The sequence below is a fragment of the Oncorhynchus mykiss genome, chromosome 6, assembly GCF_057628025.1.
Source record: "Oncorhynchus mykiss isolate SJ-2025 chromosome 6, ASM5762802v1, whole genome shotgun sequence".
Classification (NCBI taxonomy): domain Eukaryota; kingdom Metazoa; phylum Chordata; class Actinopteri; order Salmoniformes; family Salmonidae; genus Oncorhynchus; species Oncorhynchus mykiss.
The window spans coordinates 20,884,275-20,912,271 of record NC_143027.1 but is presented as its reverse complement, the minus strand read 5'-3'; the positions used below and the strand labels follow the sequence as shown (position 1 = coordinate 20,912,271).

The following is a 27,997-nucleotide window of genomic DNA, read 5'->3' as shown; positions in this document are numbered from 1 at the left end:
TATAATTTAGACCTTTTAATGGAAATACAGGTAGATACATAAAGCATTTCAGTTCAACTTTTTTGGACAAAGAGGCATCAGTTAACAAAACCAGTAAACTAGATAACGATATTGCCAATATGAGACACACACTCTTGAATGTATTTCAACCTTCTCAAGTGTCAGGAATCTTTCAGTTCATAAATGGGATAACTGCATGGTCATACTGTATGTCTTCAGTCTTACCCTCTCAATTCACTCTCTCATTCACATTTAGCTAACTGGCATTTAGTAACTTCAAGAATTACATGCCATGACTGATAAAATCATGTGTGATGAGAAATAAATAAATTGTATGTCCTGCAAAAATAACTAATAACATAGAAATAGCAGTATGGGCATAATAACAATAGAATGAGCAGAATAAAATGGGACAATTACAAGAGATGAAGCAGAAATGAGTCTTGAGACATGTTTTAAAACCTTTCTTTGACATATTGTACTATTTCTTATAGCATAGCCAAGGATAACACCTTCCTTGTGCCAGACACTAATTAAAAATATAATCAATATTAATAATCAATATTTACCTTAAATACAGTCTAGACATGCAGTATAGTCAACCAGGAAATAATTTGATGCATCTTTCCACATAAGTATGGCCCTGTGTGGTTTAAGAGATTTCTGATGTAGGATTCTCTCTTCAAAATACAAAAATAGATGCACCAGTTCACTCTTTGCTCTCTCGTCTCCCCGCTTGACTCTTAATACTTCAGGGTTTCAGTCTTTGCATGTGCCCAATTGACAACCTCTGAAAGAAAGGTATGTGGTTGTGGTTCATACTAGCCTAGTGTGGTGTAATAGAGTAGCCTAGTGTGGTGTAGTAGAGTAGCCTAGTGTGGTGTAGTAGAGTAGCCTAGTGTGGTGTAGTAGAGTAGCCTACTGTGGTGTAGTAGAGAAGCCTAGTGTGGTGTAGTAGAGTAGCCTACTGTGGTGTAGTAGAGTAGCCTAGTGTGGTGTAGTAGAGTAGCCTAGTGTGGTGTAATAGAGTAGCCTACTGTGGTGTAGTAGAGTAGCCTAGTGTGGTGTAATAGAGTAGCCTACTGTGGTGTAGTAGAGTAGCCTAGTGTGGTGTAGTAGAGTAGCCTAGTGTGGTGTAGTAGAGTAGCCTAGTGTGGTGTAGTAGAGTAGCCTAGTGTGGTGTAGTAGAGTAGCCTAGTGTGGTGTAGCAGAGTAGTCTAGTGTGGTAGAGTAGATTAGCCTACTGGGGTGCAGTAGAGTAGCCTAGTGTGGTGTAGTAGAGTAACCTACTGTGGTGTAGTAGAGTAGCCTACTGTGGTGTAGTAGAGTAGCCCTACTGTGGTGTAGTAGAGTAGCCTAGTGTGGTGTAGTAGAGTAGCCTAGTGTGGTGTAATAGAGTAGCCTACTGTGGTGTAGTAGAGTAGCCTAGTGTGGTGTAGTAGAGTAGCCTAGTGTGGTGTAGTAGAGTAGCCTAGTGTGGTGTAGTAGAGTAGCCTAGTGTGGTGTAATAGAGTAGCCTAGTGTGGTGTAGTAGAGTAGCCTAGTGTGGTGTAGTAGAGTAGCCTACTGTGGTGTAGTAGAGTAGACTAGCGTGGTGTAATAGAGTAGCCTAGTGTGGTGTAGTAGAGTAGCCTACTGGGGTGCAGTAGAGTAGCCTAGTGTGGTGTAGTAGAGTAGCCTAGTGTGGTGTAGTAGAGAAGCCTAGTGTGGTGTAGTAGAGTAGCCTACTGTGGTGTAATAGAGTAGCCTACTGTGGTGCAGTAGAGTAGCCTAGTGTGGTGTAGTAGAGAAGCCTAGTGTGGTGTAATAGAGTAGCCTACTGGGGTGTAGTAGAGTAGCCTAGTGTGGTGTAGTAGAGTAGCCTAGTGTGGTGTAGTAGAGTAGCCTACTGGGGTGCAGTAGAGTAGCCTACTGGGGTGTAGTAGAGTAGCCTAGTGTGATGTAGTAGAGTAGCCTACTAGGGTTCAGTAGAGTAGCCTACTGTGGTGTAGTAGAGTAGCCTAGTGTGGTGTATTAGAGTAGCCTAGTGTGGTGTAGTAGAGTAGCCTAGTGTGGTGTAGTAGAGTAGCCTAGTGTGGTGTAGCAGAGTAGTCTAGTGTGGTAGAGTAGAGTAGCCTACTGGGGTGCAGTAGAGTAGCCTAGTGTGGTGTAGTAGAGTAACCTACTGTGGTGTAGTAGAGTAGCCTACTGTGGTGTAGTAGAGTAGCCCTACTGTGGTGTAGTAGAGTAGCATAGTGTGGTGTAGTAGAGTAACTTACTGTGGTAAAGTAGGGTAGTCTACTGTGGTGTAGTAGAATAACTTACTGTGGGGAACGTACTGTGGTGAAGTAGAGTAACCTACTGTGGTGTAGTAGAGTAATTTACTGTAGAGTAGTCTACTGTAGTGTAGTAGAGTAGCCTAGTGTGGTGTAGTAGAGTAACTTACTGTGGTGAAGTAGAGTAGCCTACTATGGGGGAAAGGCTTTGGGGGTGTCAGGCAATACTAAGAGGTGTGCTGGGCCCTGCAGGAATGGCAGCAAGCCTTGCTGTAGTACCAGTGACTGCACAGGTTCACCTTCAGAGCTAGAGAGCAGTTGGTGGTGGGTCGGTCCTGACAGCTCTCATCTGCATGACAGAGACATTTATGATATGTTCAGTCATGTGGAAAAAGTAGCCTCATCACAATCAGAAAATACTGTAATGACAAATCTATCAATTAATCAATCAATCTGCCTTGTTACCTCCATAATCTAAACGCTCAAGACTTTGGGCTGTTATGAAAGAAAAAGGTGCTTGCCCACACTAATAATTATCTCAGTTGTGAAAAGCAAAAAAGTACTGCAAATAATAGAATTAAAAACAAGTGCTTTGACGATGCCATGTTCTCCGGTCTACTTTTGCCTGTGACTAGACATAAGCTACTGTAACTCTCCTAAAGTTGCCAGAGGCTGGGGTTATGTGCTGCTTGTATAGCCTGATCTCAGATCTGTTTGTGCTGTCTTGCCAACTCCTATGGTCATTGGTGTTGGAAGACAGCACAAACATATATATTTGGGACCATGCCATTGCTTACATACCTGGGGGTTCAGTGGGACAGGGTTGCAGGGCGCAGGTCTGCTTGGCCACAGGCTTGGTCAGGGAGTCACACCCTCTCACGATCTCCCTAGCCTGGTAGCACTTTACATCTCTCATCCTAACACCCACACCACACATCTTAGTGCACTGAGGAATGAACACACCACACATCTTAGTGCACTGAGGAATGAACACACCACACATCTTAGTGCACTGAGGAATGAACACACCACACATCTTAGTGCACTGAGGAATGAACACACCACACATCTTAGTGCACTGAGGAATGAACACACCACACATCTTAGTGCACTGAGGAATGAACACACCACACATCTTAGTGCACTGAGGAATGAACACACCACATATCTTAGTGCACTGAGGAATGAACACACCACATATCTTAGTGCACTGAGGAATGAACACACCACACATCTTAGTGCACTGAGGAATGAACACACCACATATCTTAGTGCACTGAGGAATGAACACACCACACATCTTAGTGCACTGAGGAATGAACACACCACATATCTTAGTGCACTGAGGTTTGAACACACCACATATCTTAGTGCACTGAGGTTTGAACACAGCAGCACTGCTCACGGTTGTGATTTGATGGGACACCGTATATGTGAGGTGTGTAAATACAATGTATTGCTCATGTCATTATGTTTTCAGATACAATGTCATGGTTGAAATGGTATCTCACCTCAGACCAGGGTGTGGTGTACCACTTGAAACAGGGCCTCTCAAAGCAGGTGTTCTCGTCCTCTGGCCTCTCACTGGCACCACAGTCCTCGTTGTCATGGGTCTGAAACTTCCCAGCGGTGATGCCGGCGCATTGCACGATCCTCCGCTTCACACCGCGGCCACATGTCGTGTTACACTGAGAGGAAAATAAGACTGCTTTCAGCTAAGGAATCTCTAACCAAGAGAACATACATGAAACATCAAGAGAACATCAGGTAAACATTGTCAAAATGCTCATCATAATATCAACAGACCATCAATAAAACATAAATAGAACACCAATAGAGCATTAATAGAACATCAACAGAAGGACCCAGTTGCCTTACCCTCTCCCAGTCCTGAGTGAGCCAGTGTGGGGCACAGTCCTTCTCCCCACAGGGATGGATGGCCAGGGGCTTATTCTCCGGAGAGCACTGAGATTCAGGCACCACACGGCCCTCTGGTGTCTTACAGTACACGTGGCGTACCATCTTCCCCTGGCCGCACAACCCCGAGCACTGCAGAGGTCAAAGGTTAACAGGAATGACACAGCAAAAGCATTAGTGATCAAGAGCAACTTACAGTCAGTGCAATCACTAATCCTATCCGTAATCAATGTACCAACGAGATAGAGTAGTGTAGTGAAAGTAGTGTACTCACTGGCCCCCACTCTGACACAGTCCACTGGCGTTCGCAGGGCGAGCCTGTGCAGTTCTTAATGTTAGGGGGGCGGGTCGGGGGATCACATAACTTGGTTTCGTCTGAACACCTGACCTCCCGGGTCACCTGGGCCCTGTGGCCACACTTGGCTGGACACTGGACAGGAGAGAGGAGAGGGCACAGGACAGACTCACTTTTAATATCATCTACAGCTGCCCAAACAGTTGTAAGTAGGATGCAACAATGTACTTACTATAGTGTTCCCACGCAGTAATTCCTGTAATGTAAACCACACACACACACACACACACACACACACACACACACACACACACACACACACACACACACACACACACACACACACACACACACACACACACACAAACCCTGTCCCACCGTTAACTTCCACAGTATAGCTCCACCCACCTCAGTCCACTCGGCCACCTCCCATTGGGGGCCACAGGTGGGGCTCTTACAGGCACGGCGCTCCAGGGGCCTCTCCAGTTCTGCCACGGTGCAGAGATCACTGTACACAGAGCTGTCCAGCCCGGGGGACAGCATCTTCCAGCAGCGCACCAGACGGAACTGGAAGCCCTCACCACAAGTACGAGAACATTCACTCCAACTGCTGGCCTCCCACCTGAGGGTGAGGGAATGCACACAGAGTAGAGTTCAGGTATAGTTAGTGATCTTCTGAAGTCAATTAAATCAAATATTATTACTGTAAATGGTATGGTAGTGGCCAACACCAGTTTATAGTTCCTGGTTAAGTGTGGAAAAGAGACAAACATTGTTCTCAATGAACTTTGATTGCCACATCGTCCAACTGGTAAACAGTCCTTATATACTGAGTATATAAAACATTAAGAACAGCTGCTCTTTCCATGACATAGACTGACCAAATGAATCAAGCTGAAAGTGTGTTATTTTCTGGTAAGTGTGTTATTTTCTGGTGCATACCTGGGCTGGCACTCCCTCCCAATGCAGAAGTCATGAACAGGCTCAGGTCGGGTCATATTGTCACACTGCATGTCATCTACCTCAGCTCCATCGTAGCGCACACACATGGCAAAGGACTTTGACACTCCTGCAGCGGAAATTATTACAGGCAAACTAAGGAATAACTGAAAATGTCATAAGTTATCCATATACGTGTGTGTGTGTGTGTGTGTCTACCTATGGAGCAGGTGGAGGAGCAGGGTTCCTGAGAAGACAGTTTCCAGCGGTACATGTCTGCAGGGCTCAGCTTGAAGTTCTTCTGCAGGAACCTCTGAATGGTCCTGTCAAACACAACATGACAACAAGGTCTCACACGAATGGTTATGTCAAACACAACATGACAACAAGGTCTCACATGAATGGTTATGTCAAACACAACATGACAACAAGGTCTCACATGAATGGTTATGTCAAACACAACATGACAACAAGGTCTCACACGAATGGTTATGTCAAACACAACATGACAACAAGGTCTCACACGAATGGTTATGTCAAACACAACATGACAACAAGGTCTCACACGAATGGTTATGTCAAACACAACATGACAACAAGGTCTCACAGGAATGGTTATGTCAAACACAACATGACAACAAGGTCTCACATGAATGGTTATGTCAAACACAACATGACAACAAGGTCTCACATGAATGGTTATGTCAAACACAACATGACAACAAGGTCTCACATGAATGGTTATGTCAAACACAACATGACAACAAGGTCTCACATGAATGGTTATGTCAAACACAACATGACAACAAGGTCTCACAGGAATGGTTATGTCAAACACAACATGACAACAAGGTCTCACACGAATGGTTATGTCAAACACAACATGACAACAAGGTCTCACACGAATGGTTATGTCAAACACAACATGACAACAAGGTCTCACACGAATGGTTATGTCAAACACAACATGACAACAAGGTCTCAGATGATTGGTCCTGTCAAACACAGCATTACAGCAACGTCCCAGGCGATTAGTCCTGTCAAACACAACATGACAACAAGGTCTCAGATGATTTGTCCTGTCAAACATGACATGACAACAAGGTCTCAAACAATTAGTCCTGTAAAACACGACATAACCATGCCTTCACAGTGAACCCACTGAACCCCAGCTCTCTCTTCCACACACACATTTCTGCATCACTGCTACGGCTGATTAACCTCAACATCAAAATCATAACAACCAGCGACATTCTGTTTTTTATACATTCACATAAAAGTGACATTCTTGTCATACGTGTACTGGAACTGCTGTGTCCAATCCAGAGAGCTCGGTTTGTTGTTTTGAAAGTTTCTTAGTAGCTAGGTAACTTTTTAGTTTGGATCCGCGACGCATTTGGCATTAGTTGCTGGAACTGCTTCTCTTTGTCCAGTGATCCTGCTGACCAAGGCCGGGTCTGAGGAGCTATTTGGCGTAGCAGTTAGCCTAGCTGCTAGTTAGCTGCCTATCAAGCTATGGGAGTTTCTTGAGGGCTTGAACGCAGCCTGCGACGCGGTTAGCCTTGCTGCAAATTGATAAATGATGTGACTAAACTCAACAAAAGAAAAAAGAAACTGTATTATAAAGCCAAGATCAATGATACAAAGAATGATGGAAAACAACTGGAGTACTTTAAATGAAATTATGGGCAGAAAGACAAATTCAACTCCATCTTTTATCAAATCAGATGGCTTATTCATCACAAAACCATTTGATGTTGCCAATTATTTTAATGATTACTTCATTGGCAAAGTGGACAAACTTAGGCAGGAAATGCCAACAGCGAACAGTGAGCCATCGTATTCATTCATAAAAAAACAAATAATGAAAGAAAAGCATTGCAAGTTTGAATTTTGTAAAGTTAGTGTGGGAGAGGTGGGAAAATGATTGTTAACGATCAATAATGACAAACCTCCTGGCATTGACAACTTAGATGGAAAACTACAGAGGATGGTAGCCACTGCTATCAGTCATATCTTTAATCTGAGCCTCGAGGAATATTTTGTCCTCAGGCCTGGAGGGAATCCAAAGTAATTCCGCTACCCAAGAGTAGTAAAGCAGAATTTACTGGTTTTAACAGCAGACCTACCAGCTTGCTGCCAGCTCTTAACAAATTGTTGGAAAGAATTGTGTATGACCAAATACAATGCTATTTCTTTGTAAACAAATCAACCACAGACTTATAGAGATGGGCACTCAACATGTACTGCACTGACACAAATGACTGATGATTGGTTGAAAGAAATTGATAATAAGAAAATTGTGGGAGCTGTACTGTTAGATTTCAGTGCAGCCTTTAATATTATTGACCATAACCTGTTGTTGAAACGTATGTTTTATGGGTTTTCAACCTCTGCCATATCATGGATTCAGAGCTATCTATCTAATAGAACTCAACAGGTTTTCTTTAATGGAAGCTTCTCTAATGTCAAACATGTAAAGTGTGGTGTAACGCAGGGCAGCTCCCTAGGCACGCTACTCTTTTCTGTCCGTAATATAGAGATTATCTGCTTTTTTGACCCCGCATTCCAAAAAGCAAGTCCTGTAGGCTCTAGTTTAGTCATATCTTGATTATTGTCCAGTCGTGTGGTCAAGTGCTGCAAGGAAAGACCTAGTTAAGCTGCAGCTGGCCAAGAACAGAGCGGTACGTCTTGCTCTTCATTGTTGTCACGCCCTGACCTTAGAGAGCTTTTTATGTCTCTATTTTGGTTTGGTCAGGGTGTGATTTGGGTGGGCATTCTATGTTCATTTTTCTATGTTTTGTATTTCTTTGTTTTGGCTGGGTATGGTTCTCAATCAGGGACAGCTGTCTATCGTTGTCTCTGATTGGGAACCATACTTAGGTAGCTGTTTCCCACATGGTTTTTGTGGGTAGTTATTTTCTGTTTAGTGTTCTGCAACACGTACCACGCTCTGATCCTTCCTCATGCAACGATGACCATTACAATTGTAATAAGAGGGCTGATATAAATACTATGCATGCCAGTCCCTCTTGGCTAAGAGTTGAGGAGAGACTGATTGCGTCACTTCTTCTATTTATAAGAAATATTCATGTGTTGAAAATCCCAAATTGTTGCATAGTCAACTTACACAAAGGTCTGACACACACACTTACACCACCAGACATGTCACCTGGGGTCTTTTCACAGTCCCCAAATCCAGAACAAATTCAAGAAAGTGTACAGTATTTTATAGAGCAGTTATTGCATGGAACTCCATTCCATCTCATTTCTCAAATGAACAGCAAATCTGGTTTCAACAAACAGATAAAGCAACACCTCAGGGCACAATCCCTCTTACCTATTTGACCTCGATAGTTTGTGTGTATGTATTGGTATTGATATGTAGGCTACGTGTGCCTTTTACAATTTTTACAAATTTTTTACTGATGTAATTCTGTCCATGTCTACTAATGTTCTGTATTACAGTGCCTTGCGAAAGTATTCGGCCCCCTTGAACTTTGCGACCTTTTGCCACATTTCAGGCTTCAAACATAAAGATATAAAACTGTATTTTTTTGTGAAGAATCAACAACAAGTGGGACACAATCATGAAGTGGAACGACATTTATTGGATATTTCAAACTTTTTTAACAAATCAAAAACTGAAAAATTGGGCGTGCAAAATTATTCAGCCCCTTTACTTTCAGTGCAGCAAACTCTCTCCAGAAGTTCAGTGAGGATCTCTGAATGATCCAATGTTGACCTAAATGACTAATGATGATAAATACAATCCACCTGTGTGTAATCAAGTCTCCGTATAAATGCACCTGCACTGTGATAGTCTCAGAGGTCCGTTAAAAGCGCAGAGAGCATCATGAAGAACAAGGAACACACCAGGCAGGTCCGAGATACTGTTGTGAAGAAGTTTAAAGCCAGATTTGGATACAAAAAGATTTCCCAAGCTTTAAACATCCCAAGGAGCACTGTGCAAGCGATAATATTGAAATGGAAGGAGTATCAGACCACTGCAAATCTACCAAGACCTGGCCGTCCCTCTAAACTTTCAGCTCATACAAGGAGAAGACTGATCAGAGATGCAGCCAAGAGGCCCATGATCACTCTGGATGAACTGCAGAGATCTACAGCTGAGGTGGGAGACTCTGTCCATAGGACAACAATCTGTCGTATATTGCACAAATCTGGCCTTTATGGAAGAGTGGCAAGAAGAAAGCCATTTCTTAAAGATATCCATAAAAAGTGTCGTTTAAAGTTTGCCACAAGCCACCTGGGAGACACACCAAACATGTGGAAGAAGGTGCTCTGGTCAGATGAAACCAAAATTGAACTTTTTGGCAACAATGCAAAACGTTATGTTTGGCGTAAAAGCAACACACCATCCCCACTGTCAAACATGGTGGTGGCAGCATCATGGTTTGGGCCTGCTTTTCTTCAGCAGGGACAGGGAAGATGGTTACAATTGATGGGAAGATGGATGGAGCCAAATACAGGACCATTCTGGAAGAAAACCTGATGGAGTCTGCAAAAGACCTGAGACTGGGACGGAGATTTGTCTTCCAACAAGACAATGATCCAAAACATAAAGCAAAATCTACAATGGAATGGTTCAAAAATAAACATATCCAGGTGTTAGAATGGTCAAGTCAAAGTCCAGACCTGAATCCAATCGAGAATCTGTGGAAAGAACTGAAAACTGCTGTTCACAAATGCTCTCCATCCAACCTCACTGAGTTCGAGCTGTTTTGCAAGGAGGAATGGGAAAAAATTTCAGTCTCTCGATGTGCAAAACTGATAGAGACATATCCCAGGCGACTTACAGCTGTAATCGCAGCAAAAGGTGGCGCTACAAAGTATTAACTTAAGGGGGCTGAATAATTTTGCACGGCCAATTTTTCTGTTTTTGATTTGTTAAAAAAGTTTGAAATATCCAATAAATGTCGTTCCACTTCATGATTGTGTCCCACTTGTTGTTGATTCTTCACAAAAAAATACAGTTTTATATCTTTATGTTTGAAGCCTGAAATGTGGCAAAAGGTCGCAAAGTTCAAGGGGGCCAAATACTTTCGCAAGGCACTGTATGTCATGTTTCATGTTCTGTGTGGACCCCAGGAAGAGTAGCTGTTGCTTTTGCAACAGCTAATGGAGATCCTAATAAAATAAATTCAAAAAAATATCACTGGCTGTTTTTTATAACCAGAGCTGAGATGTTTAGAGGAAAAGTGGGACCAGGAGAGGGAGGTAGGAGGAGAGTGAGAAGGTGTAGGTGGAGAGGTGGAAGAGCATGAAGAAGAGGACGAGGAAAAGGAGGAAGTGTTTGGTTGTGGAAAAGAAAGAGGAGGAGGCAGGGAAGAAGAGAAAAATGGATACAGTCTTTCATTTAAACAAATAATTCTAGGTATTTGCGGCGAAGTGAAAAATATGACTGGGAAGAAACATACTGTCAGACTGTATTCACCTCTGGGAGAAATGTGCAGAAATTAGTCACAGTTACACTGAGATATGCCAGTGAAGTATGATTCAAAGTTTCTGTGTATGTTCAAATAATCTGTCCCTCTCCTCTCCTACTTGTCCTTCACTTCCTCTACTCCCTTCCTCCTCCACCTCCTATCCTTGTCCTCGTCCAATCCATTCTTCTCCCCAGTGCAGGGGAAGACAGGGCGGGTCATGTGATGTGTTTTATGGGGCACTGGCAAAAGAACTGGCAAAGCTGTGTTTGGACACAGCGCAGGGAAGCCAACATGAATTATAAATATGATGGAATGCAATCCCGGCCAGCTCTGAGCTTTAGCTGTCTCCTCTCCATGCGATTCTTGGGATGTCTCAGAAGGAAAAAAGAAGCTAGCATTGAATCGGTCCAGAAGCCAGCATGGAGCACATTCCATTCCACTAGCCAGCCCAGCCAGCAGCACAGGCCCTTGTCCCTGGCAAGACTATACATCACTTTTAAATGCCCCTCTGCTCAGGACCTTGAAATGACTCACTCTGGTCCTCACTTAGAGAGAGTAGTGTTCACTCTAACTCCTCAGGAGCAGCATCCCTTAGTGAAGAGAGGTAGTGTATGGTAGATGGAAGAGGAAGATCAGATGGGATTCTGAAGTGCTTTTTTTGGATGGGTTCCTATACCTGATAACAAGCTGATGTTGGGCCAACATTGGCTCAGCGTTGGGTTTTCCTTTTCAACTATATCTGCTATAACTATAACGATATGTGCCTATTTACTTCTGCTCATTGTGTGGGTCTCTCCTTACTCTACCTGGTTCTGTTGGTACGGTTGTTGCTCCTCATCCCTGTCAGCAACGTCCTGTTGGGGAACAGCAGGTCTCCAGAATCATTCCTCCGCCGGCCCAGACTGAACTCCCCCAGTGAGCTTTTGAGGGGGAACTTCACACTGCTATGGTCTACCTCCAATGGCCCCACCTCTGACGAGAACAGTCCCTCTCCCACATCTGGACCAATCCGCTCGCCCAGCAAGACTCTCCAGATGAGGTTCTCTGGGTCTGGCACCTCCTCTAAAGGCCTGCTGGCTGCCGGGGCAGGGACTGCTACACTGCTTGTGTGACTGCTGTTGCCATCTGTTGGGGTGGCAGGAAGGGAGAGGAAAGTTAGAGAAATTATTAAAGTGGGAGAAAGCCTTATATACTCAGCAAAAAAAGAAACGTTCCTTTTTCAGGACACTGTCTTTCAAAGATAATTAGTAAAAATTGAAATAACTTCACAGATCTTCATTGTAAAGGGTTTAAACAGTGTTTCCCATGCTTGTTCAATGAACCATAAACAATTAATGAACATGCCACTGTGGAACGGTCGTTGAGACACTAACAGCTTACAGACGGTTGGCAATTAAGGTCACAGTTATGAAAACTTAGGACACTAAAGAGGCCTTTCTATTGACTCTGAAAAACACCAAAAAAAGATGCCCAGGGTCCCTGCTCATCTGTGTGAATGTACCTTAGGCATGCTGCAAGGAGGCATGAGGACTGCAGATGTGGCCAGGGCAATAAATTACAATTTCTGTACTGTAAGACACCTAAGACAGTGCTACAGGGAGACAGGACGGACTGCTGATCGTTCACACAGTGGCAGACCACGTGTCTGCTTGCTCTGTGCGTTATTTCCTGCAAGTCAGGAATGTCAGTGTTCTGCCATGGCCAGTGAAGAGCCATGATCTCAATCCCATTGAGCACGTCTGGGACCTGTTGGATCGGCGAGAGCGCCTAAGACAGAGCTACAGGGAAACAGGACGGACAGCTGATCGTCCTCGCAGTGGCAGACCACGTGTAACAACACCTGCACAGGATCGGTACATCCGAACATCACACCTGCGGGACAGGTACAGGATGGCAACAACAAGTGCCTGAGTTACACCAGGAATGCACAATCCCTCCATCAGTGCTCAGACTGTCCGCAATAGGCTGAGAGAGGCTAGACTGAGAGCTTGTAGGCCTGTTGTAAGGCAGGTCCTCACCAGACATCACCGGCAACAACGTCACCTATGGGCACAAACCCACCATCGCTGGACCAGACAGGACTGGCAAAAAGTGCTCTTCACTGACGAGTCACGGTTTTGTTTCACCAGAGGTCATGGTCGGATTCGCGTTTATCGTCGAAGGAATGAGCGTTACACCGAGGCCTGTACTCTGGAGTGGGATCGATTTGGAGGTGGAGGGTCCATCATGGGGCAGTGTGTCACAGCATTATCGGACTGCATGCAATCTCAACGCTGTGCGTTACAGGGAAAACATCCTCCTCCCTCATGTGGTACACTTCCTGCAGGCTCATCCTGACATGACCCTCCAGCATGACAATGCCACCAGCCATACTCCTTTTTCTGTGTGTGACAGGAATGTCAGTGTTCTGCCATGGACAGCAAAGAGCCCGGATCTCAATCCCCATTGAGCACGTCTGGGACCTGTTGGATCGGAGGGATGAAAGGCTAGGGCCATTCTCCCCAGAAATGACAGGGAACTTGCAGGTTTCTTGGTGGAAGAGTGGGGTAACATCTCACAGCAAGAACTGGCAAATCTGGTGCAGTCCATGAGGAGGAGATGCACTGCAGTACTTAATGCAGCTGGTGGCCACACCAGATACTGAATGTTACTTTTGATTTTGCCCCCCTTGTTCAGGGACACATTATTCAATTTCTGTTAGTCACATGTCTGTGGAACTTGTTCAGTTTATGTCTCAGATATTGAATCTTGTTATGTTCATACAAATATTTAAGTTGTTAAGTTTACTGAATATAAACGCAGTTGACAGTGAGAGGACGTTTCTTTTTATGCTGAGTTTACTAAGATGAACAAGAGGTGTTTCCTGGTCAGGTGGTCAAGAAGAACTCCTGGTGCTTTTTATAGAGTATGTAAAGAGACATTTTATGTGCAGTTTGTACACAACAACAAAACAACACACAAAGCCTTTCTGCACATTCCTAACGGTAGTAGAGAGGGCCTCATACCCTGACTACACCACTCGCGGTATTCAATTATTGCACCCACACTGCTCGCGCGTTGCCAAGGGCTAAAATAGAAGTCCATTCTATTTCTGACGCAGATCGCGCTGCAAGTCCTGCCTCTCCCTCATTGGTTTAAAGAAGCAGGTACCCACGTGTCATCTCCTCATTGGTTATACCCACGTGGGTGATTGAAAGATTAACTGTTGCCGGTTGTCGTGGTAATACTATGAAAGTTTAGATGCCAATCACCATATAAGTTAAACGATGAAAAAGCCTGGAAGGAGGAGAGATGACTAGAAACGATGGATTGTATGTATGGATTCATTGTCGGAGTAGAGGACCTTGTGCATTTCAGGTAAAATAAAAACCTAATGTTTATATCCCAGGACAAATTAGCTAGCAACAGCAAGCCTGCGTGTCGTGATCGTGTTTGGTGTAGGGGGACAAAATAAATGTATGCATGACCACGCGCAGACGGTTTGGGTTCCGTGTCAGTCTCACCCAGTGGCCAAACTCCCTGCAGAACTGTCACACAGTCCGAGTAGAGGGGCTGTCTGAGACCTTGTTGCAGGCAGGTAGCAGGCAGGCCTGCACCTATTACCACTCATGTTTGTGATGCAGCCATTTTTAAAAAGGAGAAAATTCCAGGGCTCCCTGAAGTTTCCATCGATCCTAGCTCATCTTTGTATGTACGTCTGTGAATAATGCAGGACTCAAAAGGGCCAGCAGAGAGGATGCTCTTACATTTTTTTATTAAAAAAAAAATCTCCTCTGATATCTGAGCGTTGAACCAATAAAGTTTATTTGTTACGAACACAGATTTGCAGATGTTATTGCAGGTGCAGTGAAATGCTTGTTTCTAGTTTCTAACAGTGCAGTAATACCTAGCAATAAAAATAACAAATACATACAAATAACATTTGAGAAATTATGAAAAATGACATATTGAGAAATTTCTCAATTTTTATTTGTACAGTATGTATTTGTTATACACTACCGTTCAAATGTTTGGGGTCACTTAGAAATGTCCTTGTTTTTGAAAGAAAAGCACTTTTTTTGTCCATTTCAAAATAACATAAAATTTATCAAAAATACAGTGTAGACATTGATAATGTCTTCTCTCCAAGATGGCATAGCAGTCAGACATCCTTTGTCCTCATCTTGTTGTGTCCCGTATATACTGTATATATATATATATATATTTACATCTTTCTTCGCATGTCTTTTATATATTTTATTTTCCAAAACCTCAACTTCAAAACACCCTCCTGCAACCCACCTCACCAATTTAAAAAAAGTATTATTTACCTCAAATCTGAAATCCACAATAGAAGCTAGCCAGAAGCTAACCAGATGCTAACCAGAAGCTAGCCAGTTTACTGGCTAACGTTAGTATTCAGCTAACCACGGTTGATGGTCATCAGCTATCGCCAGTCAAAAAGCTATTGCCAGTTTTTTACAACGTGACTCAGACCAGAACATACCGGACCTATATCCCCGGATCCCAGGATTTCAACCAAAAGTTCTGGATATTTACAACTGGATCTTGCAGCTAGCTAGCTGCTATCTGTGTGACTATTGGCCAGCTGAAGAGTTCCATCAGCCACTCCTGGGCTACAATCACCTATCCGGACCCTGCCGGATACTGCCGACATGGATCCCCACTGGGCCTTCACGACTGGACTACCGATGTTACCGACGTTACCTGAACGCCCATCTGCGGCCCGCTAATCGTTAACTGTCTTATCGGCTGCTATCTGAATAGATCTATCGGACAATTTTTCTTGGGTCACTATAACTATATCTATTTGCCAATTGGATTGATCCCCTCTACCACACGGAACCCCACTAATCTACCGACGGAAACGCACGAGGTGGCTAAAAACAGACCTCCATCCTATGCTAGCTTGCTACCGATGGCCCGGCTAGCTGTCTGAATCGCCGTTACCCCAACCAACCTCATTACTAACTGGAACCTTATGATCACTCTACTAAGCATGCCTCTCCTTAATGTAAATATGCCTTGTCCATTGCTGTTCTGGTTAGTGTTTATTGGTTTATTTCACTGTAGAGCCTCTAGCCCTGCTCATTATACCTTACCCAACCTTTCAGTTCCACCACCCACACATGCGATGACATCACCTGGTTTCAATAATGTTTCTAGAGACAATATCTCTCTCATCATCACTCAATACCTAGGTTTACCTCCACTGTATTCACATCCTACCATACCTTTGTCTGTACATTATACCTTGAAGCTATTTTAATCACCCCCAGAAACCTCCTTTTACTCTCTCTTCCAGACGTTCTAGATGACCAATTCTCATAGCTTTTAGCCGTACCCTTATCCTACTCCTCCTCTGTTCCTCTGGTGATGTAGAGGTGAATCCAGGCCCTGCAGTGCTCTGCCAACCCGGATGTTCTAGTCGTGTCTGAATCCTGGCTTAGAAAGACCACCAAAAATTCTGAAATCTTCCTCCCTAACTACAACATTTTCAAACAACATAGAACGGCCAAAGGAGGCGGTGTTGCAATCTACTGCAGAGATAGCCTGTAGAGTTCTGTCCTACTATCCAGGTCTGTACCCAAACAATTTTAACTTCTACTTTTAAAAATCCACCACTCTAAAAACAAGTCTCTCACCGTTGCCGCCTGCTATAGACCACCCTCTGCCCCCAACTCTGGACACCATATGTGAACTGATTGCCTCCCATCTATCTTCAGAGCTCGTGCTGCTAGGTGACCTAAACTGGAACATGCTTAACACCCCAGCCATCCTACAATCTAAGCTTGATGCCCTCAATCTCACACAAATTATCAATGAACCTACCAGGTACCACCCCAAAGCCATAAACACAGGCACCCTCATAGATATCATCCTAACCAACTTGCCCTCTAAATACACCTCTGCTGTTTTCAACCAAGATCTCAGCAATCCCTGCCTCATTGCCTGCATCCGTCATGGGTCAGCGGTCAAACGACCTCCACTCATCACTATCAAACGCTCCCTGAAGCACTTCAGCGAGCAGGCCTTTCTAATCGACCTGGCCCAGGTATCCTGGAAGGATATTGACCTCATCCCGTCAGTAGAGGATACCTGGTTATTTAAAAAAATGCCTTCCTCACCATCTTAAATAAGCATGCCCCATTCAAGAAATTTAGAACCAGGAACAGATATAGCCCTTGGTTCTCTCCAGACCTGATTGCCCTTAACCAACACAAAAAAATCCTATGGCGTTCTGCATTAGCATCGAACAGCCCCCGTCATATGCAACTTTTCAGGGAAGCTAGAAACCAATATACACAGGCAGTTAGAAAAACCAAGGCTAGCCTTTTCAAGCAGAAATTTGCTTCCTGCAACACAAACTCAAAAAAGTTCTGGGACACTGTAAAGTCCATGGAGAATAAGAACACCTCCTCCCAGCTGCCCACTGCACTGAGGATAGGAAACCCTGTCACCACCGATAAATCCACTATAATTGAGAATTTCAATAAGCATTTTTCTACGGCTGGCCATGCTTTCCACCTGGCTACCCCTACCTCAGTCAGCAGCACTGCATCCCCCACAGCAACTCGCCCAAGCCTCCCCATTTCTCCTTCTCCCAAATCCAGTCAGCTGATGTTCTGAAAGAGCTGCAAATTCTGGACCCCTACAAAGCATCCTTCACTCATGCTGCCAAACATACCCTTGTAAAACTGACCATCCTACCGATCCTCAACTTCGGCGATGTCATTTACAAAATAACCTCCAATACCCTACTCAATAAATTGGATGCAGTCTATCACAGTGCCATCCGTTTTGTCACCAAAGCCCCATGTACTACCCACCACTGCGACCTGTACACTCTCGTTGGCTGGCCCTCGCTTCATACTCGTCGCCAAACCCACTGGCCCCAGGTCATCTACAAGACCCTGCTAGGTAAAGTCCCCCCTTATCTCCGCTTGCTGGTCACCATAGCAGCACCCACCTGTAGCACGTGCTCCAGCAGGTATATCTCTCTGGTCACCCCCAAAACCAATTCTTCCTTTGGCCGCCTCTCCTTCCAGTTCTCTCTCTCCTTCCAGTTCTCTGCTGCCAATGACTGGAACGAACTACACAAATCTCTGAAACTGGAAACACTTATCTCCCTCACTAGCTTTAAGCACCAGCTGTCAGAGCAGTTCACATATTACTGCACCTGATTTAAGAATAAAGTTTCCCTAAGTTTCTTAGGGGCATAATTCCTTCAGCCGCCCATCTATAATTTAGCCCAAACAACTACCTCTCCCCCTACTGTATTTATTTATTTTGCTCCTTTGCACCCCATTATTTCTATCTCTACTTTGCACATTCTTCCACTGCAAATCTACCATTCCAGTGTTTTACTTGCTATTGTATTTACTTCACCACCATGGCCTTTTTTTGCCTATACCTCCCTTATCTCACCTCATTTGCTCACATTGTATATAGACTTATTTTTCTACTGTATTATTGACTGTATGTTTGTTTTACTCCATGTGTAACTCTGTGTTGTTGTATGTGTTGAACTGCTTTGCTTTATCTTGACCAGGTCGCAGTTGTAAATGAGAACTTGTTCTCAACTTGCCTACCTGGTTAAATAAAGGTGAAATAAAATAAAAATGTTTAAAAAATGTTGTAAAGGATTATTGTAGCTGGAAACGGCAGATTTTTTATGGAATATCTTTAAAAGGCTAATTGATCATTAGAAAACGCTTTTGCAATTATGTTAGCACAGCTGAAAATGGTTGTGCTGATTAAATAATAAAGTTTCCCTAAGTTTCTTAGGGGCATAATTCCTTCAGCCTCCTGAGCTTGAGAGGCGCTGTTGCACCTGTTTGTGTGAATGGACCATTTCAGGTTGTCAGTGATGTGCATGCCAAGGAACTTGAAGCTTTTGACCCTCTCCGATGAGGCCCCGTCAATGTGAATGGGGTCGTGCTCTCTCTGCTGTCTCCTGTAGTTCACGATCAGCTCCTTTGTTTTGTTGGCGTTGAGGGAGTGGTTATTTTCCTGCTACCACTCCGACAGGGCTCTTACTTCCTCCCTGTGGACTGTCTCGTCGTTGTTGGTAATCAGACCTACCACTGTTGTGTCGTCAGGAAACTTGATGATTGAGTTGGAGATGTGCGAGGCCACGGGGTCATGGGTGAACAGGGAGTACAGGAGGGGGCTGAGCATGCACCCCTGCGGGGCCCACATGTTGAGGATCAGCGTGTCAGAGTTGTTGTTGCCTACCTTCACCACTTGGGGTCGGCTTGTCAGGAAGTCCAGGTCCCAGTTGCACAGGGAGGCGTTCAGACCCATGGCCCTGAGCTTAGTGATGAGCTTGGAGGGCACTATGGTGTTGAAAACTGAGCTGTAATCGATGAACAGCATTCTTCCATAGGTATTTATCTTGTTCAGGTGGGATGGGGCAGTGTGTAGTGCAATAGCAATTGCGTAGTCCATGGATGAGTTGCTGCGATATGCAAATTGTAATGGGTCTAGGGTGTGGGGTAAGGTGGAAGTGATATGACTAGCCTCTCCTTAACTAGCCTCTCAAAGCATTTCATGATGAAAGAAGTGAGCACTACGGGGCGATAGTCATTCAGCTCAGTTACCTTCACTTTCTTGTTACAGTAACAATGGTGGACATCTTGAAGCAAGTGGGGACAACAGGCTGGGTTATGGAGAGATTGAATATGTCCGTAAACAGTCAGCTGGTCTGCACTTGCTCTGAGGACACGGATTGGGATGCCGTATGGCCCGGCAGCCTTGCGAGGGTTAAAATGCTTAAATAACTTACTCACATCAGCTACAGATAGCGATAGCACATAGTCCTGAGCGTTGGGGGCCCGCATCAGCAGCACAGTGTTGTTGTTGCTCTCTCTCTCTCTCTCTCTCTCTCTCTCTAAGTTATTGTATTGGTATATTGGTTTCTAGTTATTGCTGTTACCTGTGTATTGTGGAAGGGTTGGGCTGTCCTGGTCACAGTCAATGGCTGCTGTCTCCTCATACACCTCATTGGTCTCCTGGCCCTCGGCCCCTGCCATCTCGGCCCCCTTCTTCAACAAACGGTTCTGCTGAGGCTCAGGTATAGCCTTGTCATACATGCTCTCGTTGGGGGCCACCATACTGCCCATTTCCACGGAAACCCCAGGGGTGGTGCTGTTGGGGCCGGTGTAGACAGGGGGTTGAGGGATGGGGGACAGGGACTCCCGTAGGACGGTGTACTCGTACGTAATGTAAGGGATACGACCATTCTGGTTCCACACCTATGAGGAGACAAAATAGCACCAGAGAGCTCACCATTCCCTCCTGCTCTCTCCTACCAAACTCAGTCAATTGCACATATAAAGGAAGCAATTCCCTGACGTTGATGACTTTTTGCAAATCCAATCAGTCTTCCACGTTGATTAAACGTCATCACGTATTATTTTTTCATTGAAATTACGTGGGATTTTGTACCCTGCACCTACAAGTTACTGGATACGTGTTCACTATTTCTAAATTAGAGATTACCCAGAGGCACTGGCTGCTCGGCGAGGGGAGGGAGCAGAGCAGACCTCAGCAGGATACAATACCAGAACATTGATGGCCTGGTTGATGGGCCCTTTGGCTACGATGTACTCGATTCCCGTCTCATACACATCCATGGGCCGCCGGTACTTGAAGACGGTACCCGCTGCATGGAAGTTCTGGGGGCTGTCCACCTTGTAGTTTCCATTGAAAAAGAAGTTCCCCGCCTGATCAGTCACAGCTGTGTGGGAGATAGGATAGAACTCTCATTGAGGGGATGGAGAACCATTGGAGGAGGACCGGTTGGTTGACTCTATGGAAAGGTCAAATCTTTGATGTTCACTGTAAACTGGAATTTCTACTCCCCATACATGACCATAAATGAATACAATAAAGTCATTTCAAGAGATCACGGAGGAAATTAAAGTATATAGATGATCTGATTAATTTCAGTTGATTAATGTACTACCTTTAGTAACTTCCCACTGTCCCACTATCAATATTAATGGTTATCCCATTGCGGGAGAGAAAATATCCTTTGTATTTGCTGAAAATCTTGAATAAAATGTTTTACACCTTCTTCTTGTCATTAAATTATATGGATCCTAATGACATCACACCGTACCAACAGGAGACATTAGAAATGTTTGTATACATGGCATAGGGAGCAGGATAAAAAGGAAGTACCCACCCAAAACATCAGCTGACTTCTTCCTCTCAATGATCTGGATGTCCCAGGAACCCTCAGGGATTGTTGTGATAAAGGAGTAACCTTGGAGACAGGAAACAGGAAACATTATGATGACTACATTTTACCTGCAACTAAATAGCCTGGATATCAGAGGAGTCAGCTTAAGAATCACATAGACCTTGTTGTCAGATTCAGCTCTGAACTGTCTGTAGTTATCTTTCAGTGACATATTTGGGGGGCTTGTCCCTGATAGGTGTGTTCAAGATTTGGAATAGATGGAGAGCCATATCTCCTCCATCAGTACCCTCTATCCTTGCCCACACATCCACCCACCCACACACCCAATCTATCTGAGCCTGTGGTTGAGGTTGAACACACTCGTACCCAAACTGGTGGCCTCGCGGCGGAAGTTTCCATTGACCCTGCTGCAGCTGCTGCCATCCCCCTGACACACTCCACACGTATCCAGTGTATTGGGCGAGAAGAGCACTCCATCACACCCGATTGGCTGCAGAAATGATGTTAACACAAACAGGATCATTATCTTCTTGAATCATTTCAGCACATGCAAAGCCAGTTGAAGAAGTATTGATACACTTTTATCATGTGACCAGAAAAATAAGCCTTTCGGCCATTCTCACAGAATATGCAAAGCCATTTCCTCGGCAGATGAAGAAACAAGCGCTCCCTAACCTCACATCTGCCGTCCACACAGACCCCTCTGTAGTTGCTGTACTTGCAGGATGTTCCGTCTCGGGCAGGAACCATCAGCTGTCTCTGGCCGTCGGCTGTGGTGCAGTGCAGGTCACATGGGTTACTGGAGATATGGACATAGTCATCTGTGGATGGATGGATGGACACAAAGGTCATCGTTAACAGTGTAATAACGAGCCTCGAGGACAGGCCACACAGGAGGGAATGACAGAGCTGAGTGGGTTTAATATGGTTGTTTTACCCGGATACAGGGGTTTCCAGTGGTAGTTCCTGCCATTGTAGACCTGTGAGTTGAACGACCAGCACTGCTCTTCCCTGAAGCTTCTCCCAGAGGAAGGGCAGTCCTGCACAAGACAGAAAATATACACACACTTTTCTGTCTGTTCCATGTGTTTTTTATTTTATAATGGTTTTACAATATGTAATAAAAGGGTGTGACAGGGTGTGGCAACTCTGGAACAAAAGCCTGTTCACCCTTTTGCTCTTCAGGACCAGGGTTTATGGCCACAGCACTAAACCTTAAAGGGGCAATCTGCTGTTGAAACAATAACAAAGGGGGTTCCCCTCCACTGTTTCAGTAAAAGGCTGAGGGATGGGTCTGGAAAAATGTAACTACTCAAATTCATAGACTATATTCATAGATTACAGTTTTAATCATGTTTTGAGGCTATAGGCTGACAGTGTTTGTTTACATTTACTTTGTTTACAAACATTGGCGTTAAACAATGTTATATTTGGGGTTCTGATTGGTACTGCAGTTGAACAAAGCTCCTGAAGCATTTCTAAGTGTCACGCCCTGATCTGTTTCACCTGTCCCTGTGATTGTCTCCACCCCCTCCAGGTGTCGCTTATTTTCCCCAGTGTATTTATCCCTGTGTTTCCTGTCTCTCTGTGCCAGTTCGTCTTGTATGTTTAGTCAAGTCAACCAGCGTGTTTTCCCCGTACTCCTTTTCTATTCTCTTTTGCTTGTCTTCCCGGTTTTGACCACTGCCTGACTCTGGACTACTTTCCCACCTTCCTGATCATCCTGCCTGCCCTGACCTTGAATCTACCTGACCTTCGGTACCTATTGGACTCTGAGCTGGTTTTGACCTTTTGCCTGTACACAACCATTCTCTTGCCTTCCCCTTTTTGGATTAATAAACATTGTAAGACTCCAACCATCTGCCTCCTGTGTCTGTATCTAGGTCTCACCTTGTGCCCTGATAATAAATTATATTCTTCAAAAATCAGTGGGTACATATCATTACTTTATAAGTCCAGAAATGTATGTAATACCTGCTGATTACCCCTTTAAGCTATTTGTATCTCAATTGATAAGAAAAAGAGCTGTGCTAACTTCTGCATCATATACTTTGGGTTGTGGGGTATTGTGTCAACATACATTTTGCTAACGACAGGAAAAGGGGTGGCAGTACTAGATGCATGCTAACCTTGGTGTTACAGAGGAGGTATTTTTTCGAAGTGCCAGTGCAGGTCATGTTGTCTCTACCAGCGACTGCTTTCTTTCTTTGGATAGAAAATACATACATTTAATACATGTGCTAAATGAATGTGCTAAAATAACAGGTTAGAATATAATTGAATAGAATAACAATAGAACAGAACAGTTTAGAATATAATAGAATATTTCTTTCAGTGGACAGACCTCTGTTTGAGACAGTGCCTCTCCTGGGACATGACCCCACCTCCACAGGTACGCGTGCAGGCGGTCCACTTGGCCCACTCCCCCCACCAGTATGTGGTGGACTCCAGCTCATCCTCCAGACTGTTGGAGGCTGCCCCATCCTCCTAGACACAACACAGCACCCTTAGAGAACAACAGCAGAACAGGGCCCTGTACACACAGTGTAACTAATTATAAGCATGTCTAGCCACTCTGACAATCTGAGTGAAGTGGAGACAAATGATATCTACTGTGCTCTCCTTGGAAAAGTAGTGAGAGAAAACAGCTGTGGGTTTTTATAGGAGAACTCATGTAAGAAGGACCAGTCAGAAGATGAGAGGGACAGAAAGACGGAGCAAGAGTGTGTGCGTGAACAACTGGCAAATAGAGAAAAACAGAGTGAAAGAAAGACAAACAAACATTGTGACTGACGGACTGATATTAGGTCAGTGATAGAGGTGTGTGTGTGTGTGTGTGTGTGTGTGTGTGTGTGTGTGTGTGTGTGTGTGTGTGTGTGTGTGTGTGTGTGTGTGTGTGTGTGTGTGTGTGTGTATGTGTGTGTGTGTGTGTGTGTGTGTGTGTGTGTGTGTGTGTGTGTGTGTGTGTGTGTGTGTGTGTGTAAGCGAGAGGCCAGAGATGGGCCATCATATGCATAGACAAAGTAAGAGAGAGAGATGGTGAGCGTACCTGTCCCCTGGTTGAGAGGTTCCCTACAGACAATCCCAGGGTGAGGAACCCCAGTAGCACCAGGCTAGTCTCCCCACATTGTTCCCACGACCAGATCCGCATCCTGACAAGAGAAAATATACAGATGGGACAGAAGAGTAAGAGCTGAAGACTCACACCCATAAACATTAACTACAGATGTAAGATCTTAATTTGATCACCCTGTTGCAGGAGAACATTTAACATGCATGTGAGTTTTAAAAAGGCATCTAAAGTTATATTCCTGCTGTATAAGACTGGCTCAAATTAAGATCCTACATCAGGTACTGACAAACAGAGTGGGAAAACACTTTGATTTCGAAAGACATCCTCAATAAACACTTGGTATATCTGATACAGTCGACTCTTAACAAGGGCACAATCATATCAAATCGTTATTTGTCACATGCACCGAATACAATGGGTGTAGACCTTACCGTGAAATGCTTTCCTACAAGCCCTTAACCAACAATGCAGTTTTAAGAAAATAGAGTTAAGAAAATATTTACTAAATAAACTCAAGTAAAAAAATATATTTTAAAAGTGACACAATAAAATAACAATAACGAGGCTATATACAGGGGGTACCGATACAGAGTCAATGTGCGGGGACACAGGTTAGTCAGTGTAATTTGTACATGTAGGTAGGGGTAAAGTGACTTTGCATCGATAATAAACAGCGAGTAGCAGCAGTGTAAAAACAAAGGTGGGGGGGGGGGGGTCAATGTAAATGTAGTCTGGGTGGCCATTTGATGAATTGTTCAGCGGTTTTATGGCTTGGGGGTAGAAGCTGTTAAGGAGCCTTTTGGACCGAGACTTGGTGCTCCGGTACCACTTGCCGTGTGTTAGCAGAGAGAACAGTCTATGACTTGGGTGACTGGAGTCTTTGACACCTGCTAGTATATTGGTCCTGGATGGCAGGAAGCTTGCCACCGTGATGTACTGATGCACTATAAGATAAGAGCAAACTCTGTTCACAGAAGTTCACCAGTCCCAATTCAAACACAACATTTTTACTTACTCCAGATATCTGTATGCTGCGGGAAAAAACACGCTTTTATAACAATCTTTAGCTGTCGCATATATCAGGGGTCGACTATCCATGCAAATGTGTTAAACAGACCAAATTAGAGCACTTACAGGTGTTTCAGAGGAAACATATTCATGTCAGACCCATGTGGGCTTCAACGTAAATGTCTTGAAACATTTTAGTGCACTGGCAATCACTGTATACTTGGATAAAACCTTGAGATAGTCAGGTGGTGACACAGGCAGGCTGTTGAGTGAGCACAGGTGTTGGAGACAGGATTGGACCATGAAAGCAGCATGTACAAATTAAACAAGTCTCAGTGCTGGATTGACTAAGGTAAGTTTCCTGACTCAAGGCCTAGGCTTCCACACAGGTAGGCCTTTGTTTCCTCCACCTCAGTGTAAATGCACCGGCTGGCCCAGGTGCTTACTGTAAGGTAACACAAACACACACATTCAAACACACACTCACATACATTCATGCAAGCACACACACACCAGTGACATAAACATCCAGTCACGCTCCGATTCTAGGAAAGGCCCCCTTGCACATCCCCCTGTCCCGTCTCTCCTCCTCATCAGGCCCACAGCTCCACTTAGGTAGGCTTCTTAAAATAAGCAAACAGATCGTCTAGCCCTGTTTGCAGTCTGGCTTTTTCTGGCACTATGTATTGGTGACAGGTGTCTTAAACTACCCACTGGAACACCTGGAGTTCATTATCCTCCCAGACACAGCTGGAGTACATCCAGCTGCCAAACACACATTCACTCTCTCTCTCCCCACACAGACAACGCAGTCTCTCACAGACCCCTCAGTCTGTCGCCCGTGAAACAGGCCTTCCTCCTCACAAGGCGTCCCAGGGCCACAGAGAAGAGTAAACACAGCCCTGTGTGTCTCCCCATTGCCACACCCCCAGCATCCCTTGAGCAGTGGGCCTCAGGGGGACAGAGGGGAGGAGGGGTGTTTTTCCTTCATTGGCAGAAGACAGATAGCGGACAGTCCCTGGGGAGGCTGTGGGGAGCTGGGGCTACTCCGACCAGGGCTGTCTTGTCTGGATGGAAGGCCCAGGCAGACTCATCCTTTTTGATCCTTTCTTTAGCAAGCCTTCTCACGTTCATATGTGAAGTGGAAAAGGTATGTTGATCCAACTCAATTGTCCGCTGCTCTCCACGAGTCCTCAACCTCGCTCTGCTTACACCAAGTGCAGAGAGAGGAGCGCAGGCAGACAGACACATAGAGGCTGAGAGAAGTTAAGTAGAGGTCACTCACGTTTTGGAGTGGAGAGAGAGTGCATGTGGTCTGTCTTTGTGGAATGAGTGACACTTTAGACATTGTTTCTAATAACCACGTTGGGGACTCCGCCACCTTTGTGCCAGAGTGCCTTCAAGTAGTTTGTTCCATGCCTCATTCTGTGTGCATTGTTTTTCCTCAGTGACCATAACCATAATTGATGTGTTCTTTGTGAGTAATGGTCTAGCTACCAAATCCTTCTCCTTCACACTGAGGCACTTTCAAACAGCTGAGCCTACCATCCTCAGAGCAGCTGGTGGGGATTTCTCCTTTACCAGGTAAACTTTGTGTCACTAGCTAGCTTAAGATGAATGCACTAACTGTAAGTCGCTCTGGACAAGAGCGTCTGCTAAATGACTAACATTTTTAATGTAAGAAAGTGCAAAATTCTTAACTCCAAGCAATTGACTTAATTTCACTATTGTTTAAGAAATAATCATTACAGAATGTACACTGACTATCTTAGACTGGTGCTTTTCACAATATTGATCCACAATCATTGAGTAATAATTTGTGTAGTTTTCTACTCAAGATCCTAATTCTTCTGCAGTTGATGAGAACTAGATTTGATCATCTTCACACGTTTAACAGAATACCTAAGACATCATCAAAACTAATGCATTTAGTATGCAATAACACATTATATAGTTTATTGTTCAAATCACTTTTTCATTGGGCAGTTTCAGAACTTGAATTAGCATGAAAAAGAGCCTCCCCCTCATCAGTCTCTCCCACAGCAGTAGAGAGCTCTCCATCCATACACACACATTCACAACCACACACGCATTCACAACCACACACACATTCACAACCACACATGCATTAACAACCACACATGCATTCACAACCATACACACACACACACACAAATCACTTTTTCATTGGGCAGTTTCAGAACTTGAATTAGCATGAAAAAGAGCCTCCCCCTCATCAGTCTCTCCCACAGCAGTAGAGAGCTCTCCATCCATACACACACATTCACAACCACACACGCATTCACAACCACACACACATTCACAACCACACATGCATTCACAACCACACATGCATTCACAACCATACACACACACACACACACACACACACATTTGTTTAGGCCAGGAACAGGAGACAAGTCTCATTGGCTCGACTACCACATCACAAAACATACTTCACGGTAGACACACACACATTATATACACACACTTTTACACACAGACAGGCTGGAGGAGTGTAAATATTTACCCACTCACCTAGCTGCAGTCCAGGGGCTGCCGAGTTGTGTGATGCCGGGTCAGAGTGGGTGGTGTGGTGGTGGTGCTGCTGTGGAGATGTGTGTGCAGAGGGAGAGAGAGGGAGAGAGGTAAGGTGTGTGCTTTGCATCCCTCTTCCCCTCCCTCCCTCCCTCCCTTCCTCCCTCACCCCCTCCACCCCCTTCTCCTCCCAGCAGCAGGAAGAGAGTGGCAGTAGGGAGTGAGGAACGCCTACAAACAGGAGGCTCCCAAACGGTGCCAAGCACTGGGGTCTGCCTCTGCTGCTGCTGTATGTGGTGGGGACTCTGTCCTATT

The 27,997-nt window shown here is 44.6% G+C and overlaps 1 protein-coding gene across 1 annotated transcript; it reads right to left on the bottom strand.

Annotated features, from left to right (window-relative positions):
* Nucleotides 1–4: 4 nt before the first annotated feature.
* LOC110525116 (ADAMTS-like protein 2) lies at nucleotides 5–27,997 on the bottom strand. The gene is made up of 19 exons (XM_090237202.1): nucleotides 27,683–27,997; nucleotides 24,113–24,215; nucleotides 23,408–23,550; nucleotides 23,193–23,268; nucleotides 22,001–22,103; nucleotides 21,739–21,884; nucleotides 21,430–21,553; nucleotides 21,046–21,126; nucleotides 20,420–20,595; nucleotides 19,792–20,110; nucleotides 11,660–11,978; nucleotides 5,626–5,729; nucleotides 5,410–5,536; nucleotides 4,876–5,089; nucleotides 4,447–4,602; nucleotides 4,134–4,304; nucleotides 3,767–3,943; nucleotides 3,057–3,201; nucleotides 5–2,604 (listed from the first exon to the last, which is right to left on the bottom strand). Exons 2-19 carry the CDS (start codon nucleotides 24,212–24,214, stop codon nucleotides 2,483–2,485), a joined length of 2,805 nt encoding a protein of 934 aa, XP_090093328.1. The 5' UTR covers nucleotide 24,215; nucleotides 27,683–27,997; the 3' UTR covers nucleotides 5–2,482.

Excerpts from the sequence above, each read along its gene's own strand:
- LOC110525116 (XM_090237202.1), bottom strand. The coding sequence starts at position 24,214 with ATGCGGATCTGGTCGTGGGAACAATGTGGGGAGACTAGCCTGGTGCTA. Across the intron at positions 4,603-4,875 it reads AGGTGGCCGAGTGGACTGAG|TGTCCAGCCAAGTGTGGCCA; the intron begins GTGGGTGGAGCT and ends TCTCCTGTCCAG. Across the intron at positions 4,305-4,446 it reads CTGTGTCAGAGTGGGGGCCA|TGCTCGGGGTTGTGCGGCCA; the intron begins GTGAGTACACTA and ends TGACCTCTGCAG.